This window comes from Arachis hypogaea, chromosome 5 (assembly GCF_003086295.3).
Source record: "Arachis hypogaea cultivar Tifrunner chromosome 5, arahy.Tifrunner.gnm2.J5K5, whole genome shotgun sequence".
Taxonomy (NCBI): domain Eukaryota; kingdom Viridiplantae; phylum Streptophyta; class Magnoliopsida; order Fabales; family Fabaceae; genus Arachis; species Arachis hypogaea.
In genome coordinates this window covers 95,378,526-95,398,919 of record NC_092040.1, presented here as the reverse complement: position 1 = coordinate 95,398,919, position 20,394 = coordinate 95,378,526, and the positions used below count along the sequence as shown (strand labels likewise).

Genomic DNA, 20,394 nt, shown 5'->3' with positions numbered 1-20,394 from the left:
TGACTCCCTATACTTTCTCTTAAATATAATAACATTTATTTATTTATAACAATTCATCTTGCTTCGATTTTGCACAACCGCTTGCATGTTCTATTGGCATATTTTTTGTCATGTAACGCAGATTTTCACGAGGGATTGACACTTTGACAGTCTTCTTTTCTGTCATCTCTGAGATATTCTTAATCATTTAAATCAATGGGGAAAAAAACGAAAAAAGAAAAATAAAGGTAACACTTTAGTCTTTAACTTAACACCTCAGTTATTGAAAATTTGAAAAACCCAAAAAAAAAGTAATAAAAGTAACAAAAAGGTCACCATTCACCACCAACACACAAAACTATGTTTCAATTATGAATAAATCATAGTATCAAAATTTCTCCGTTTCTTCTCTCAAAAATGTATAATATCATATGCCTCATTCTTCCTTCTCTTTTCTTTTATTTCTTTTTTATCAGATTCCAATGAACACATTTTCTCTAACAACAATGTTTCACCCTTTTCTGCAAAATGGCAAGAGGCCTAAATTGTGAGCTGCAAATTGAAAGCCTTATCATCAAACACATCACCCTTTTTTCTTCTTCTTCTTCACTCTCAAATCTGTGACTCATTTTCTTGCATAACTACTCTCACACACTAAACAACACCCTTTTGTTTTTACAATGGGGAGAGCCACAAGGTGGTTGAAGAACTTGTTTGGGATAAGAAGAGACAAAGAACAACAACACAAACAAGAAAACTCAAACTATGGAGACCCCAGAAGCATGAAATTCTCTTCATCTTCTTCTACTACTTCTGCTGCTCAGAGAAATTCAAGTAATTCTAGAGTTCTGTGTCATAATCCAGCTACTATTCCACCAAACATTTCTCCAGCTGAAGCAGCTTGGTTGCAATCTTTCTACAATGAGACAGAGAAGGAGCAGAACAAGCATGCCATTGCTGTTGCTGCTGCTACTGCAGCTGCAGCTGATGCTGCTGTGGCAGCAGCACAGGCTGCAGTTGCAGTGGTTAGGCTCACAAGCCATGGAAGAGGTACCATGCTTGGTGCTGGACATGAGATTTGTGCTGCCACCAAGATTCAGACAGTGTTTAGAGGCTACTTGGTAAGAAGTTTTACTTTTTCTGCCTTTTTCTTGGTTTAATTGAAATTTTTCAGATGCAAATCCTTCAGATAAGGTTAGTGTTTGGTGGGGTTTGGAAATTGACAAAGCCTTCGACTATGATTTTGAAAGGTGCTAAAATGAGTTACAACATGATTATTTAGTCCTATGATTTTGACAAAAGTGAAAAAATAAAGAGTTGATCCTTCAACATGATTTTTACTTTTAAGATTTGGAGAGATGCAAGACAAGAAAAAAGGTTGCTTTTAAACCAAACAGCTTGACCTCTAAAATTGATTTAACAAAAATTTTCACTTTCTAGCAGAATAATTTCAAGAGAAACCATCAACCATAAACCATTTTAGGTCAAATTTCAATTATGGCATAATTAATTAAACCTAGAATGACTGTGAAACTGAAGCCAAATACCAGGAATTTGATGTGGAATGTTGCTCTATCTGCTGATTTTGCTCTCTAGTAGTGTGTGTTTTCCTTTTTTCTTTATTTTTTTGTGTGAAATGAATGATTGAAATTTGACATGAGTTTTTTCTGTTTTGTGTTTTGTTGTTGTGACTTGTGAATGTGAACAGGCAAGGAAAGCACTGAGAGCCTTAAAGGGATTGGTTAAGTTACAGGCACTTGTCAGAGGGTATTTAGTGAGGAAGCAAGCAACAGCAACACTGCATGGAATGCAGGCACTTATCAGAGCTCAAGCCACAGTGAGGTCTCAGAAAAAATCTCAAGGATTCATGGCCGGAAAGAATGATTCATATAGGTCTCAAATCCGTGCACGAAGATCCATGGTAATAAACACCTCAAATTGCAGCACTAGCCACAATTCACATTATACATGTCACTTGCATAGTACCTGCATTTAAACATTATGTGATTATGATTATGTCCTAATGCTTTTGTTACCTTAAAAATGTTTGTTTGTAGGAGAGATTTGATGACACTAGGAGTGAGTACACAGCTCCAACTCATAGTAGAAGGTTATCATCTTCATTTGATGCCACAATTAACAACAATAACAGTTTTGATGGTAGCCCCAAAATTGTGGAAGTGGACACTGGTATTAGGCCTAAGTCAAGGTCCCGGAGAACCAACACATCAATGTCGGATTTTGGGGACGACCCTTCATTCCAAACAATTTCCTCTCCCCTTCCAATCCCATGTCGGACACCGGGGCGCTTGTCCATACCGGATCATTCGGATTGGGGGTTGACAGGGGAAGAGTGCAGATTCTCAACTGCACAAAGCACTCCAAGGTTTGCAACAAGCACTTGTAGTTGTGGATCAGTTGCAGCCACGACACCAAAGAGTGTGTGCAATGAGAGCTTTTTCTATGGGAATTATCCGAATTACATGGTGAGCACGCAGTCTTTCAAGGCAAAGTTGAGGTCTCATAGTGCTCCAAAGCAAAGGCCAGAGCCAGGGGGTGCAAGGAAGAGGCTTACCCTGAATGAGATGATGGAATCTAGGAACAGTTTGAGTGGGGTTAAGATGCAGAGGTCATGCTCACAGATTCAAGAAGCCATTAACTTCAAGAATGCTGTGATGGGTAGGCTTCACACTAGGGATGCAGACAGAAACCACTTCCAAAAGAGGAGGTGGTGATTGATGATGAAGCTTGACTTGATGAATAGATTTCATTTGTTAAGTGATAGCTTTCTGTTTCTGCACTATCAAAGTAGTAAGCATTTTGTCAAACATATGGTGGGTGGGAAACAGGGGAGTGTGTCACATATGAATATATGATAGTGTGACAAAAGGAGATTGTCCCCATTGTTATTTGAAAAATTTTGCAATGGAATTTCATTTATATTATCATCATATATTCAAATCAAGGGATTAAAACTCTCTGCATCTTTTCTTTGAAATGTTTTGTTAGCAGTTCTTCTTGTGCTTTTTCTTTTTTATCATAACTTTAAACTGTATTGGAACCATAATGAAGTTTTAAATTCCCTGTAACTGGTAAAAAATAATTCTCAAACAAGATTAATACGAGAAATTAATTGCTTTCAAAGGGAAAAAAAAAAAGATACTAGAAATTAATTGGAGGAACTTAATAACTTGCCTCCAAGAATAGGACTATAGGAGATTTTTAGATACGATGGCATTAAAAAATACAAATGGATAGTGTTACAACATGACTAGGATTGTAATTTAGATATAACAATTTTATCGTTGGAAATTCTATTAACTCGAAATTGTATTTATTTTTTATTTTTCACAATATCTTTCTACTTGACAGATCAATGCGTAATTCGTCACAAATTAGAGTTCCATTTAAAGACAGGATTCGAATTTCAATATTTGCTTAAACATACTAGTGAGTTAATTATTAGACCAACCCAACTTAATTTTAAAATTATATTTATGTTATTATGTAATGTGTAAACACAATCACAAAATATATTTAAGATGTAGATGGAATATCAATATTATTTTTTTATTTTATAAATTTAAATAGTTGTCAATTGTAATAGTAGTAAAGCTTAGCAAAGTAATTATATTTTCAAACAAGTGTTTATTTTTTTAAATTTTTTTTATAAATAAATGTCGATTTAATAAGTTAACTTAATCTTTTTTAAAAAATGCATCCTTAAGGTTGTATTTGTTGATAGGTATGAGACACTAAATAAAGATACAAAGACATAAAATTATGTTTGACAGTTGAGATATGAATAGAGATAGAGATACTCAATAAATATATTTTATATCAATCATGATAAAAAAGATACAAAAATACTAATGAAAAATGCAACATATTTTTTATTATTCTTATTAATTTTTTATAATTATTTTTATTATTATTATATTTTTTTCACAAATTTTTTAAATAAAAAATTAAAATAAATTAAATTTATATAATCTATTCTAATTTATTACTAAAAAAATATTACTATCAAAAGAAAAGAAAAGCTACATTAGCCTTAATGAAAAAAGAAAAGCTACATTAATAAAAGAATGAAAAGAAAATAATTATTACTATCAAAAGTAATGTTTAACTTACTATTCTAAAACATTTAAAAATGCATGCTTAAAGTGAGGCAACATGGTTACATTCTAACAAGACTTGTGGCTTGTGGGATATGATTGAGAGCATGAGTATATACCAACTTTTTAATTAGTATCTTTCTGAAATATACCATCTCTAATCTTAGGTCTCATAAATTCCATATCTAATCTAATTATTGTGAACAAATGATTGGGGATCCGCGATTTGATTTGACTGTGACGGAATCTTTAATGTCAAATTCATCACCTGTCACCACCATCTACCTTTACTGCAATCAACAGTTTTTACTTCTTTTGAAATTTGAATATACATGCATATTTTATAATTTTAACAACAATTATAATTACTTATTTTTTTATATAATAATTAAAATTAAGAATAAATTAATATTATTTTTTTAGAAAAGTATTATTAAATATGTTTAAAAATATATAAGATATGATAATAATTTTTTATATTAAACTAGTTTATTATTTTTTAATAATACTCTTTTCTTATCAAATTAGTTAATTCTGTTAAAAAATAGCTATTTTTCACATTTTGAATTTATTAAAAATTTATATGTTCAATAATGTACTTTTTTTAAAGATAATAAATTTTTAAATAAACAAAAAATTGGAATAAAAAATTAATTTGAGAAAAAAAATTATATAGAATTTAAACTACAAAATGACCGAATTTCTTAGCTTATTTTATTAAACTGTGAAAGAAAGTATAATAAAATTCTTTTAGAAATGAATTTTTATGTGCTTTGCCTTGTCAGTTAATGAAACAAAATTATTAGGAAAGTACCAAAATAAAGCACTTAAATACTAAAGTTTGGTTTGGTAAAACTTTTAAAAATTAGTTTTTAAAAAATAATTTTTTAAAAATTATAGCATCTATGTTTAGTAAATTAAATTAAAAATAATTTTTAATAAGTACAAATAACAAAATGTGTTTGATAAAATAATTTTTAAAATTTAAAAATATTATAATTGATATTAATGTAGAAATTAAATTTTAATATTAATGAATATATGAAATTATATTAGACTTTTTTAATTTTGATAAATACAAACTAACTTTAAATTTTTTTTTTGAAATATTCTTAAAAATACTTCTAATTTTAAAACTATAAACACAAATACATAATAATTTTTTTTATTTTTCAAATACAAAATAAAGTAGTTGTGTTTTGAAACTTGTTGAGTATTGTAATTGTCCCTTTGATGGCTTTAAACTTGTGGTGCTGTTTAATTTGTACGTTTTACCCTTTTAATCTTCTTGGATCTCCAATGAGAAACTGTTGATACACAGTAATATATATATATGTGACAGGAAAAAAGAAAATGCAATCATAAACAAAATGTATGCAACTATGCATCCCTTTGTTGATAGAGTGAGAACTATGGAGGTAATCATGTTCTATTTATTTATTCTTGGATCCTCTTGCTTTCTGTATTCGATACAGATTTGATGTTTATCATGTCGTTGCATTTTACTGTGAAGGACTTTGACAATTGCATGCTTAGCTTTTAAGTTTTTAATTACAATAACAACTTTTTTCTATTTTTTATTCTCTGGAAACTGAAACTTCTTTTGCACTGTCAACCTTTGAGTTATTCTTCACACTCAATTCCTACAATAGTAGTATAGAGAGACAAAAATAATATTTAATATTTATTAATTATTCAATTAATAAATATTAATTAATAAATATTAAATAAAATAAATTTTGATTAATTTTGACTAAATTTTTTTATTATTAAATATTTTTATTATTTTAATTTTATTTTAAAATTTTTAACCTCATATAAAAGCAGTACCATAATAAAAAATTTATAAAAAGGAGACGAATTAAATAAAAAATAAATTAAAATATAATATAATAAAAAATTAACATTCAACTAGTAAATATATAATTTATAGTATATATGTTAAATTAATATATAATTATATAAAAATTAATATTTAACTACATATTTTAAAATTTTAATATTTTTAAATTTGTTGATGATATTTGTTACAACTAAAATTATCAACTATATATCATCTGTAAAATGAATTTTAATATTTTTAAATTTGTTCTTCTTTATCTGATTCTCTTTAAAAAGACAATTAAGGTAGAAAAATATATTATAATATTTTTCATAGAAAATCGAGAGTGTATTATAAAAAAATATACTTTTATTTTACTTGGACTATTTTAATCTATAAATAAATTAGCTTATTATTTTTGTTTTAATCCATCCCATATAACAAGTTCATTACATATTTCAATTGTTTCTATGTTTATACTCTTTTATTTATTTTTTTAAAAAATGCTGTTAGTTGTTACTAATATTGCAATAAACATTATAATTTAGGTTTAATTATTTTTCAAGTTTCTATAATTTTATTTAATTTTAAATTAAAATTTTATATTTTATTTTTTCAATTGGATCTCTATATCATATATTTTTTTTTCAATTTAGTTTCAACCGTAAAAAATATTCGAAATAACAGAATATTCTATTAAAAAAAAAAACGAATATTTTCACTATTAGTATAAAAGACCTAATTGAGAACAACTTCATATTTCAAAAATTTCAAAAAAACTCGTCATTTTGTCACTCACTCACACAATCCTTGTCCTAAGTTCTTTGCTGAGCTCCCGCCGGATCCGTTGCACAGTCCTGTCTTGCTGTGTCTCCTCCGCTTGGCATCCGTGGCGTGCTCGTTGCTCTCTGTCTCATATTCTGTTCGTCCGCCATCACTAAACCCAACGCCTAGTGTGCTCCACTGCTCATGTCTCGTCGCGCCGCGCCTCCATTCCTCCCTTCTGCTTGAACTACTGCTCGTCGTCCACGTTCTCTAGTATATTAGATAGAACAGGATATGCTTTTTGTGTAATGTAATCTAGAAGAATGGCATTGGCTATTTTGTCTCAACACACAATTTTACCATATCTAAATGACTTTTTTTGGTGATTCTAAATTCAAAAATAATGTTGTTCAATAATGTTATACTAAGTTACTAACTCAAATTACTCTTTATTTTTGTAGGGAGCACAGGTTGTCAGGTTCTGTCAACACTTTCATACTCATTCACATTCTTAAAGACGAGGCAAGTTCATAAAAAAATTTCCTTTTCTCCATTTTTTATATGTATATGAGATTCTGAAAGGTTTAAAAATAAAATTTAATTGTTCTTTATATGTCATTGCAAAAATTAGTTCAACATTAACCAACCCAACACCTCACTTCGAAGGAATTGAGTATTGGAAAGATCCAGTTCAAACCTTCTAATTTGGGGGATCACCAAGTTGTCCAGACTCAGAAAAGACTATTATGCCAACGTCATTAATCATTCATTTGTGTGTATCAATTCTTTACCTTTTTCCTTTTTAAATAATTTTTTTTAAGACACTGCATCTTCAAAATGATTTTAGTTTTTGAAATTGGGATATGTTTTTGTGGCATGCGGAGAGCTGGTATATAATAGGGATTGAGAAAGTTTAGGGACAGTACTTTTATTAAAATTTGGCCAACACTTAATTATAAAAAAAAAATAAATAATCTTATACCATAAAAAATACTGATAATAGCTAATTAACAGCTACATATCACAAATTTTACGGACCCTAGCACTCTTTGTGACTGGTGTGTATGTAAGGGCCTGCATTATGTAGTTTACAGATAGTGCATGGTTTTCAATTATTTTGGTTAGAGCTGTTGTGAAATTTTCTTTTTTATTGGATTGGATGTAGCAATTGTGATGCTTAGATTTTTTCAATTGAAGCCTAAGATGTGCAAATCTTCAGCTTCGATGCCAACTACTATTTTCTTTTATTGTTAGGATCTATATTAGTTTATATGGTAATTTTGATGGATTATTCATTTAGATGTATGCTAATTCTGTGTTTTGAGTTAAAATGTATATCTCGCTTTTAGGTTTATTCGTTAGAGATTATCAATTCTTATTTTATCATTGTATAAATTCATTCTATCTCTTTCCTATGTGTAATAAAGGAGTACCACTGCCATCAACTTAGATGGACAATTTATGAAATTTGAGGACAAATCTGATACTCATCACCAAATCAGAATTTTGAACGATAAATTGAAAATAATAGGTTATTTTATTTTTATGTGTGTGTAAAAATTTCAGAAAAAGTAGAAAAGGAAAAATGAGAAGGAAAAGAATCTCAAATCATATGAATTTATTATAAATAGAAGATAAGATTATATAAATAAATCACAATTTATTAGTATTTTTTAGACGTTTAATATTAACAGAAATTAAATTAAAAAATATATAATATAAAAATTTAATTACAAAAATATAAAAATTTAATTTAAAATTTAATAACACTATCGAAATCTGTAGAATAATTAAATCTATAATTTATACATATTAACTTACTCACATACAAATATTTTTTAGTATATAATAATAATAATAATAATAATAATAATAATAATAATAATCTATTACTATTAATATTTTATAAAAAATTTGGGAAGATCATAATTTTTTTAGGGCCTTATAAATTTGTCACGAAAACGTTTAGAGACTAGCATTTTTATTAAAATTTGACCAATACTTAATTACTAAAAAAATTAGTAATTTTATACTATCAAAAATACTAATAATAACTAATTAATAACAACAAATTACAAAATTTTACCGATTTCTAAGCACTCCTCGTTTGCCACTGATGGAAATGGACAAATGGTGCATTATGTAAACCGTGATTATGTAATAAGCTATAAGACCGTTAGTCTCTCTTAATGCGAGACTTTTGTCAGTTTTATTCCGTGACATTTTACTGAATAGTACTTTACTTGATTTTTTGTTGGTTAAAACTCTTTTCAGATAGGTGTTTTTAGTTAGGCTGCTCACAATAAAAATATCTATAATAATGACCTACAACAAAAACAATATCACTACAAAAACTACTTCGTATGGTCGATGAGAGAATTCAATTTCTTCATAAGATTTTTTTTTAGTAGTTAGTCCTCTAACGTGAACTTTTTCTTAAGTATTTATTTTTCGAAACTCATAACAGATTAATCATTTTATTTGCAGAGATAAAGATCAAACTTCTGATCACATAATTAAAAGATGAGATGAGTTACCATCACACAGAGTATGATTATACTATTACGTTGTCTTTATTGAAACTCCCATACCTCTACCGCTTCAGTTCTTGTCAATTCATTTCATTCTTGATAGGATAGAGACTGTGGACCACAAATTCCACAGAATTTCAAAGAAAAATGGAAAAGTAATGTAAGAGTAGGATCGTTTCAGGGGCGGAGTTAGAAGAAATATTAGAGAGGCCAAAAATATTTACACACTAAAAAAAGACTAAAATAAAATTTTAAGGGGGGCTAAACTGAAATTTACATATAATTTACATGTAAAAAATTAAAATTAGGGGGGCGATTGCCCCCCTTTCTATGTATGTAGCTTCGCCCCTGGATCCGTTTACATCAAATGTGAGTTTTGATCAAGGTTCTAAAAACCATCGAACCATTTTAGCTACTAGTTTATTGATTTATAGGTTCAATCGGTTCGACTGTAATAAAAAACTCATTTTATAATAAAATATAAATAAATACATTAAAATATAATTATAGTATAATATAAATTTTAAAATATTATTCAAATTAAAAGTACTACATAAACTAAAATGTTATGATCTCATTCAAATCCAAATTTAAAAGTGAAATAACAAAAAAGAGAAAAGGATAAATAGGTCCCTCACATTTTAACCTGCGAACATTTTCATCCCTAACGTCTTTAAAAGTTGGACGGATTAGTTCCTCTATCCAAAAATCACCGTACTCAACAGAAAAATTTGACGTGGCTACTCTTTTGCTTATCTGGCATGATGGTTGCCCACACGGCACGTTAGAGAATTGGAGCTTTTAAAGAATGGACAAAGAAGTCCTTGACGCCCAAAACAACCGTCCCTGTCGTGGTCACCATGGAAATTCATGGCACTGACGCTGTATTCCACCCACTTGACAAGGACAAAGCCAAAAATGGCAAGCAATTCCGATGGCTTCTTCTTCTTAGAGCTCACAAAGCCTTCGCTTCTGCTGCCTGCTTTGGAAACACGCTCTCTTCATTGCTTCATTCTCTCAGGAAGAGACTCCTTCATCGTTCCATGGACAAGTCCTCCAAGGGCAGGATTCTCTTCAGAGTCATCCTCACGTTCTTGCTCATGGCCTTGGCATTCTTGTCTTTTGAGTTCCCTGCTCACTTCAAAGGCTGGCGCTACTTCCAGGGACACATCCCTCGAACCTCCGAGATCAAAGGCTTCTTCCATAACGCTTACGTCAGCTGGTTGGAGTTTAGGGCTGGTTATATTGCACCTCCAATTCAGTCTCTATCAACATTATATGTCGCTCTCTTTTTGGTTCAGTCTCTCGATAGAATGCTGCTCTGTTTGGGATGCTTCTGGATCAAGCTCAAGAAGATTAGGCCCAATATTCAAGGTGATTTGGATTTTGAGTTGGAAGGATCTAACTCTGAATACCCTATGGTACTGGTTCAAATTCCCATGTGTAATGAGAGAGAGGTAACTAAAATGTCTTCTCCTCTTTTTCCTGTGCACTTTTATTTTACTTTCTGAAAAAGAAAACTGTCGGTAGTTATTTTAAACGTAGGTGTATGAGCAATCGATTTCGGTAGTGTGTGAATTGGATTGGCCGAAAGATCGGTTGCTGATTCAGGTTCTGGATGACTCAGACGATGAGGGGTTACAGTGGCTGATCAAAGGAGAAGTATCAAAGTGGAGTCATAGAGGTGTGAACATCATCTACCGCCATAGATTGTTTAGAACCGGGTACAAAGCTGGAAATCTAAAGTCTGCAATGAAGGATACAATGTCTGCTCTTTGAGAATACAATGTCTGTAACCAAATTCAACGCCATGGTATCCGGTTTGTTCCAGTTAGGAAGTTCATATGAATGGATTGTTACCAAAAAGGCTGGCCGGTTGCTGAGCCGGACTTGTTAGCGGCCGAAGAGAGGGAATCCAAGGCCATTAGTCTCTAACAACTGTTAGGTACCAGACAAATGACATAGCAAAATATAGAGATGAAAAATTAGAAATTTGTATAAAATATGGAAATAATTAAATAACTTTCTTTGAGAATTACAACTTCTCTCTTGACAAAAGGAGAACACACTTCTATCTACATATATAGGAGAAAACTACTCAAAGAAATATTATGTTATTCTATCTGGATGACTTGATTGAAATGAATTAAAGAAAAACTCAATTTATAGGTGAGTCTCTTTAATATGAACCATTCGTCTATTAGAGGTATATAATTCTTCTCTATTTCAACCATTGAAATCTTAAGGTTATAAACTAAGATTGTTTATTACCTTTCATTTTATTTAGTTATTATTTATTTTCTAAAATTAGCTTTACTAATTTTTACAACAACTGCACAAAGGAGCTTATGATAGTGGACTTGTTAGCCGGACTTTCTCCAACGACGTCGTTTTGGGCGACAGGGACTTTTTTGTCCATTTTTCAAAAGCTCCAATCCCCTAACGTGCCATGTGGGCAGGCAGGTAAGTAGAAGGGGAGCCACGTCAGACTTTTTCGTTGAGATTGACGACGACTTTTGGACGGAAGGACTGATCCGTCTAACTTTTAAGGATGTCAGGGATTTAAAAGTATTTTTCAATGGTTAGGGACGAAAATGTCTGCGGGATAAAAGGTCAGGGACCTATTTGTCATTTTCTCTAACAAAAACAACCAACCAAACATAAAATACCAATATCCAACTGATCCAAGTTTGTCATCAAATATCAAAATCTGTCATAACTTACTATAGATTTGCTTCGTTGATATCATCACCTTCATTTTCACTACTTGGACTAGAAAAATCAAATGGTGTAGCATAAAATGTACTACTACTACCACCACCACCACCACTTTAATCTAAATCAGCATCAATAATCTCAACAAACAACATCTAAAATTATCCAAAATTATTCAACAATTATTCAATTATTCCATTATTAATCATGATTCAAAATTTTAACAGTAAGGTTTAGAACCAACAATAAATCACTTTTGATGTGAAGAACATTCTAAACAGTATTTGAAAAGATTCTAATAACCAACAATCAGCTTCAACAATTAATCATGCTTCGAGATTTCAACAACAAGGTTTAAAATCAACAATTAATCACTTTTGATGTGAAGAACATTCCAAACAGTGTCTGGAAAAGATTCTAATAACCAGCAATCAGCTTCAACAATTAATCATATTTCAAGTAATCAATAATAAAGTTTAAAATCAACAATTAATCACTTTTTATGTGAAGAACATTCCAAATAGTGTCTAAAAAGGATTCTAATAACTAGCAATCAGCTCCAACAATTAATCATGCCTCAAAAATTATTATTACAAACAAAAAAATTTATACCTAGGGTTAGAAGTTGAAAACCTGAAAAAATGGCAGAGTTGGCGGGGACAGTGGTGTGACGGAAAGTGTTGAACAGAACTGGCGCCGGCGGGAAGACATTGCGTGATGGAAAGTAGCGCTAGCGGTGGCTGTGATTTTTGAAGGCTAACTTCGCGATGGTTCGTGGCAGCGTGAATAGAGCTGGGCAGTTGGCTGACGTTGGCTCAACGGATGTTGCGACGGTGACGGTGGCTGGACGGAAGTGGCAGTGGCTCAACGAAGAGTGAGAGTGTCAGAGTGGAGACTGGAGACGTGAGAGGCTCGAGAGAGGAGGCTCGAGAGAGGAGAGGGTGAGTGGGTCTGTGCTCTGTGGGTGACTAGGGTTCCCTTCGGCCCTTCCAGCATGCAAAACGCAATGTTTTGAGGCAAATTTCAAAAATCGGTCAGATCACGGTTAGATTCAACTGATCGGTTCTTGACCGGTTCGGCGAACCAACTTCAATTTTCAAATTTGACATTTTTGTCTTCTATTCAAACCAAGGTTCAGAAAACCGGACCGGTCATCAAACCGCTCTAGTCATTGATTCACTGGTTCATTGGTCTAACTGGTTCAACCGATGGTTCAACCGGAAAAACCATTTTATAATAGAATAATAAATAAATTATAAATACACATCCTAAAATATAATTATAGTCTGATATAAATCTTAAAATATCTTCAAAATTTAAAACACTACATAAAATATCATCAACCAAATACATATGATCTTATCAAAATCCAAACTCAAAAGTTAAATAGTAATAAAAGCATATCTAAATATTAAATCCCAACTACATGGTTTATCAATCATCAAAATTCGCAAGAACTTGTTGCAAATCTGCTTTGGTGGGATGATTTTCACCTTTATTCCCACCCTTTTTCAGCAGAAGAATCAAGAGATGCAGCATAAAACAGCCACAACCACACCTTGATTAATACTATCTTCCATAACTGAAATTAATAAAACATATATGAAATTAAAAATAGCCATAGCAATAAACATTAACAATTCTACCTACACAATGAACATTAACAATTCTGCCTACAGCAATTCAGCCAGTCAACAATTATGCAAAACCGAGTAAGTTTCCAGCATTAACAAAGTACAAAACAGAGTAACAAATTTCAGCTTATTTAGCAAAGGAACGAACAGAAATTGAGCAACAAATTTCAGCTTATTTACAAAAATAGAGTAACAAATTTGAGCAGAGAAACGAACAGAAACTGAGCTACAAACAGAAATTGAGCAACAAATTTCAGCTTATTTACAAAAACAGAGTAACAAATTTGAGCAGAAGAACGAACAGAAATTGAGCTACAAACAGAAATTGAGCAACAAACAGAAATTAAGCTGCATAATAGAAGACCAGCCAGTTAATTTTCAGATTATTTATTTCTCACCCTAACCAACAAACAGAAATATGCTAACCAACAAACAGATTATTTATTTCTCATGCTAACCAACAAACAGATTTTTTGATAGTCATGCTAACCAACAAACAGAGAAAATTCACAATTAAACTGAAATCTGAGTTCACAGAGGAAGTCGAAGTTCACAGAGTATCAATTTCACAGAGGAAGTTCACAGGGGCGAAGAACAAAGAAGATGAGCAGAGGACGAGTCACTCACCTGGGGTCGACGGAGGGCTACTGGTGTTGACTGTTGAGGACCGCGTGACGATGAAGACGATGAGAGGGCTACTGCCTGCTGGTGTTGAGAAGATGAAGACGATGGAGATGGAGGACTACTGGGCAGGGAACCAGGCGAAGATGGAGGGTTACTTGGGCTGAGGACCAGGCGACGCGGTGGCGCTGATGACCTGAGACCGCGGCGACGAAGGAAGGCAACTGGGCGGCTAGGGTTCACTCTTCTCTCACTGTGAGATGATTCAGAATCAGATGAATCATGAATGAATGGGGTCGGGGGAAGAAAGGGTGGGTGGGGTGCTCTACGAGCGGGGTTGGGTCGGGTTAAGGGTTTTTTTTTAAAACAATAAAAGGGCGTCGTTTATGCGAACCGGCCGATCATCGGTTCGACCCAACCGACCGATTTTCAACCGATTCACCAGTTCTTCAGCGGTTCTTCCCAGCACAGTTTTTACAGGAGGACCGGACCGTTTGCGTCACCGGTTCGCGGTTAAACCGGTCGAACCGGCTGGTTCGATCCGATTTTCAGAAACTTAGTTCAAACTGTATTTGCCACCAATTCTTGGTTCAATCAATTTGACTAGCCGGTTCGAATCCATTTTTAGAACATCAGTTTTAATGACTTGTATCATTGAATAACATTTATGCCTAATAAATTTCATCAATCTAACCATTAAATTATGTTATGTTATTTTGATAATTAAACTCATCAAATATCCGAAAAATTCATATATCAATAGATACATAATCTAAAACAAAAATTTAGGTGTCAAAATCTTTTGAATAATCAAATTTAATCATGTTATTTAAAAATAAAAATTTATTCGCACGTTACTTTTCTCTCATTTAACGATTATCGCTGCTTCTTTTTCTTATGTTCCTTCTTTCTTTTTCAATATCGTTATCATTGTCATTGCTGCCACCGCTATCATTATATCGTTGCTTCACCACCACTTTCTTCTTCTTCCTCATCATCATCATCATCTTTTATTATCATTATTATCGTCTTCATCTTTTTCTTCTTTTATAAATATTTAGAAAATTAGAGTACAAAAATTTTAATGCACAACACATAAATTTTGGTGTACAGCACGCAAAAATTTAGAGTATAACAATTTTATGAGGACCACATGTCCAAAACATTGACATTCAACCAATAAAATATACATACATAAATTTTGGTGTACAACACAAAAATCTTGTTGCATAGCATAAAATTTTTTGTATCCAAAACATTAACTCACTCAACTAACAAAATACATTTACAACAAAAATTTGTGTTATGTATAAAAATTTGTATGCTATGTGTAAAACTATACGAATTATAATGATAAATTTGTGTTATGTACAAAATTTTGTGTATTATTATACTTCAAAAATTCGTATGCTATATTAATAGATTTTTATGCTTTTCAATAAAAATTTATATATTACAGAAAATACAAAAAAAAAATATAGTGACATATGCACGTAATTTTTCTTTTATTAAACTTTGCATTAACTTGATTACAAAAAATATTTATACCCGTAGCATCACTCAATCTAAAATTCCTATTCGATTTTTTAAGCATAATATACATACACAAAAATGATTTGTACGTGAACAATAAAGTTAACTAGTCAAGTATAAAATAAAAATGCTGATTGAATATTTAGAATAATTACTTATGTATATACATCTTCATATTCTTAAATAGGTAGTGCTAGAAAGTCAATAGTTTAAGTGTACAATGTATAATGAGCTGAATCTCTAATACTTCTTAAACCTTCATTGTACATATTGTACGCTTAGGCCATTGGCTCCCTATACTTTCTCTTCTCAAATATCTGCTATTCATGTGGTGAGCTCCGGTAGTGTAATTCTCATCGTGTTATGATATCATAGGTAGTGCTAACTAATAACAAATTGTGATGATTAACTATTAAAAAAAAAAAAGAAATTAGTTGCACTAAAAGTCTAAAAGTTTCTGTGAGTAACAGAGATGGGTGCTTCTCCCGAGATTAATGGATTTCAAAGTGGTCAACAATTTCATACTAACTATACCTAAAAAAATCAAAAGTTCTGACCAAGAAGAAGAGGTAAATGTTTTAATTTTAAACAATTTTTTGAGATTTTTTTTATAAAAAATAAAATTAAATAAAAAAAATTATAACTTTTTTAGGTTTTATCTTGACTCTTCATTAAAAAAAATTTTTTACCATAGCATTATCCTAATTTTTTTGGTGCACATTTACATATATATTGAGAGTATAAATTGCGTTTGGTTTATGTATGGATTAAAATAGAGACACAAGAATATAGACAGTAAAAATATAAATATAATGAGATATAAAATTTTTACTTTGTTTGATAATTATATATTAAATAGAACAATAAATTACAAATGTCAATATTATTCCTGTAAAAAAAAAACTAAAAAAGAGGGAATAATAAATAAAGTGAAAATTATTAAAGAAAAAAAAAGGGACAAAATTAAAAAAATTTGTATATTATAAGTTGTGTCTCAAACATAAACGGATTCATAAATTTTAATATGGAGGGACTAAATTTTAAATTATTTTTTTATTTCATAAAAATAATTAACATACAGTTATTAGAATTAGTTTTTTAAAAAATTTATCTATATATATATATAATTTTTGTGACAATCATATTTTTAATATGATAATTACATTTAAAAAATATAACAATATCAATAATACATTATAAAATTATAAAATACCAATAATTTATAGCGTGTTTAGTTAAAAATGATCGTATATCTTATTAATTAAAATTAATTCTTTCAAAAATTTTAAAATAAATTATAAATCTTTAATTATTTAAAAGACACAGTACCCTTATATAATAAAAGATATAAGATATCTTTATAAAATTTTTGCTTTTAACAATGCAAATTAGTATAAAAAATAAATATGAAGATTATTATATACAAACTAATTTAAAAGGTACAAAGACATGAAGGTATAATATTAAATTAGTTAAGTAAAAAATATTAGTGAATTAAATAATTAAAATATAAATTCATCACGTAATAAAAAATAATACCTATAGAACTATTAAATTATATAATATTTTTTATTTTTTAAATATATATTTCATATATAAATATAGATTCTTAAAATTTTGGAGAGCCGAGACTACTACTCACCTCCCTCTAAATTCGTTCCTGGTCTCAGATTAAAAGAAAAATATAAAAGACATATATTTTATATGCTCTTATGTATCACCATATTCATAAAAAATTTGTGTCTGATAAACTAAACGAGAGATACGTACTAAGTACCATGTCCATATGTCCATTAAGTGATGGACATGTCAGCAAAACAAACGCGGCAATACATAACATATATAATAAGAGTTAAATGTTATACGCTTGTGGATCCCTTTTTTCTTTTCTTGTTTTTTTAGGTTTTTTTTTTTGGTTTTGTGTCGGGGCTAAACTGCCCAAAAAGAAGATACTAAGTACAAACTAAACGGGGTATAGAGACCCCTTGTTCATCATCAGCTAAAAGACTAATCACTTTTCTAGGAGGTGTGTCCCAAAAGTGAAGGCCTAACTGTAAATCTAAACTTTTACGAGCAAGGTAATCAGCACATCTATTGCCTTCTCTATAAATATTTACAAAACAAATTTTCCAATTCTTTTGTCTCCAAATATTAATGTTTTTAATCAGAGCATTTGGGTGTCTGTTGAGATCTTTTTGCCCATTCAAAGTTGAAACTACTACTTGTGAGTCACATTCCACCACCAATTTTCTAATTCCCATAGTCCAGGCTATCTCCAAGCCTTTGGCAACTCCCCACAACTCAGCCTTATATGCTGAACAGCGCCCAATGAAGTAGGAAAACCCACAAATCCATTTTCCCCTTCCATCCCTTAAGAGTCCACCACAGCCTACTCTCCCTGTTCCCCTTTCCATGGCTCCATCCAAATTCAAGGTATAATCCAATCAATAGGAGAGGGTTCCATCTAATGGCTATTTCCTCTCTTCGATGAGCTTGCATTATTCTTCTTCTCTTCTTGAAAGCTTCTCGGCATGTCTCTACTCTTTTCAAGATCTCCATGTGTGTTTCCGGTGGTCTTTGGTAACCAGTTTCATGCACCTCCCGATTTCGCCATCTCCAGAAGTTCTAGCAAGCAATATTGAACATATCTATCCAGTTCATATTTTGGTTTGTTCCCAGGTTGTTGTTGAAGTTTATGTGAATCCATTCCTGAAGGTTGTTGGTTCCGAAGAAAATTTGAGCATTTTCTGGTTTTATTAGGTTCATCCAAGCTCTGGACACTTTCGGACAATTACGGAGAGCATGAACGATGTCTTCAATTTGCCCATTGCAGATCTGGCAGCTCTCCAGTCCCCCAAACATCCTGGCTTTTCTCTGGTTGGTAAGGATTCTGCCGTGCATGACTTGCCACATGAAATTCTTAGCCTTTTGTGGGCCTTCCCATTTCCATAGTTTGCTCCAGGTATTCTCTTCTGGTTTTGACCAATTTTCCAAAGCTTTGTAGGTTGCTCCCACCATGAAATTTCCATCCTCGGAGTGTCTCCAGCCTATTCTGTCATCTCCATGTTTCTCTGCAGGTGGGAGGGTGGCTGTTATCTTGTGTACAACTTCTTCAGGTAGGAATCTCCTCAGTTTGTTATTATCCCAGTTTCTTTCATTGTCTGTCCATTCCCATACAGTGCTTTCAAGATCAGTAATATTCTGCATTGTTTCACTTAACAGGTTTGCAGTCCCTTTGACCCAAGGATCAAGCCAGAAATTTGTAGACAAGCCATTTCCTATAATGCAGATGGTATTCTCCTTGTATGTTGGCCATAATTTGACCAATTCCTTCCAAAGAGGTGAGTCTGAGCTTCTTGCTACTGGTTGGGCTGTATGAATATTACCATTGCAATATTTATAAGAAACTTTTGAGCAGAGAGTGTTAGGTCTTTCTCTGAGTTGCCATAGGATTTTCAATAGGAAGGCATCATTCATTGATTTGAGTTTTCTTAGACCAAGGCCTCCATCATGTTTAAGAGCACATAGTGTCTTTCAGTTGATGTGGTGCAACCTTCTTTGATTCTCATTATCACCCCAGATGAAGTCTCTTTGTAGTTTTTCAATTTCAAGGCATACACCCCTTGGGATTCTTCCATGTTGCATCTCAAAATTGACGCTTGGGCTTATGACAGATTGGGCAAGAGTAATTCTACCAGCTAGGGATAGACATTTGCTTTTCCAGCCCTTTAACTTGTTTTGAACTCTCTCAATGATAGTTTTAAAATTATCTTTTCCTCTTCTGTTGTTGTTTATGAGCGCTCCAAGGTAACGTCTTAGGGCATTGCTTTCCTTGAACTCGGATCTTCTCAAAATTTCATTCTTTGTTTGGGCTGTGACATTTTTAGAGAACACTATAGATGATTTAGCTTGGTTGACCTTTATGCCTGCTGCCTGATGAAAGAGTCTTAGAATCTCCTTAATATTATTAATTTGCTGGGGGGAAGCCTCTGTAAAAAGTAACAAATCATCTGCAAACATCAAATGTGAAACTTCCGGTCCGTCTCTTCCCACTCTAATGGGATTCCAATTTCCTTTTCCTACTTCTTGTTCTATATATTGGGATAGTTTATCCATACATATCACAAAAAGATAGGGCGAAATTGGATCTCCTTGTCGAACTCCCCTAGTAGGGGAGAAGCTACGCAGCTTGTTTCCATTCCAAAGAACTTTGTAGCTCATTGATCTTACTCCATTCATGATGATGTTTATCAATTTTGTTGGCAGATTAAATTCTAGTAGTCTTTGGTTGATGAAGTCCCAGCTTATTCTATCGTAAGCCTTTTCAAAGTCAATTTTAATTGCCATATAGCTTTTTTTTCCTCTCATCTTTCTCATCGAGTGCATAATCTCTTTAGCTATCATTATGTTGTCTTGTATGTTTCTTCCCGGAATGAAGCTGGATTGGTGGGATCATTTAGTATTGGTTTTAATCTTTGAACTATGATCTTGGTGAGGATCTTGTACTGAACGTTGCAGAGAGCTATCGGTCTAAATTGAGATATGAATTCCGGATGCTGATTTTTTGGAATGAGGGCCAACAAAGTAGAATTGGATTCTTTGATTAGGTCCGGGTTGTTCCAGCAGCTTCTGATGTGTTCACACGTCTTCTTTCGTAGTAGGCTCCAATTGTTTTT

The 20,394-nt window shown here is 31.9% G+C and overlaps 2 protein-coding genes across 2 annotated transcripts; both read left to right on the top strand.

Annotated features, from left to right (window-relative positions):
* The first annotated feature begins 252 nt into the window (after positions 1-252).
* Positions 253-2,977, top strand: LOC112802070 (protein IQ-domain 26). Its single transcript, XM_025845078.3, has 3 exons — positions 253-1,100; positions 1,688-1,900; positions 2,037-2,977. Exons 1-3 carry the CDS (start codon positions 660-662, stop codon positions 2,712-2,714), a joined length of 1,332 nt encoding a protein of 443 aa, XP_025700863.1. The 5' UTR covers positions 253-659; the 3' UTR covers positions 2,715-2,977.
* Positions 2,978-9,720: 6,743 nt separating this feature from the next.
* On the top strand, positions 9,721-11,404 carry LOC112802069 (probable xyloglucan glycosyltransferase 5). Its single transcript, XM_025845076.3, has 2 exons — positions 9,721-10,672; positions 10,761-11,404. Exons 1-2 carry the CDS (start codon positions 10,076-10,078, stop codon positions 10,992-10,994), a joined length of 831 nt encoding a protein of 276 aa, XP_025700861.1. The 5' UTR covers positions 9,721-10,075; the 3' UTR covers positions 10,995-11,404.
* Positions 11,405-20,394: the final 8,990 nt, after the last annotated feature.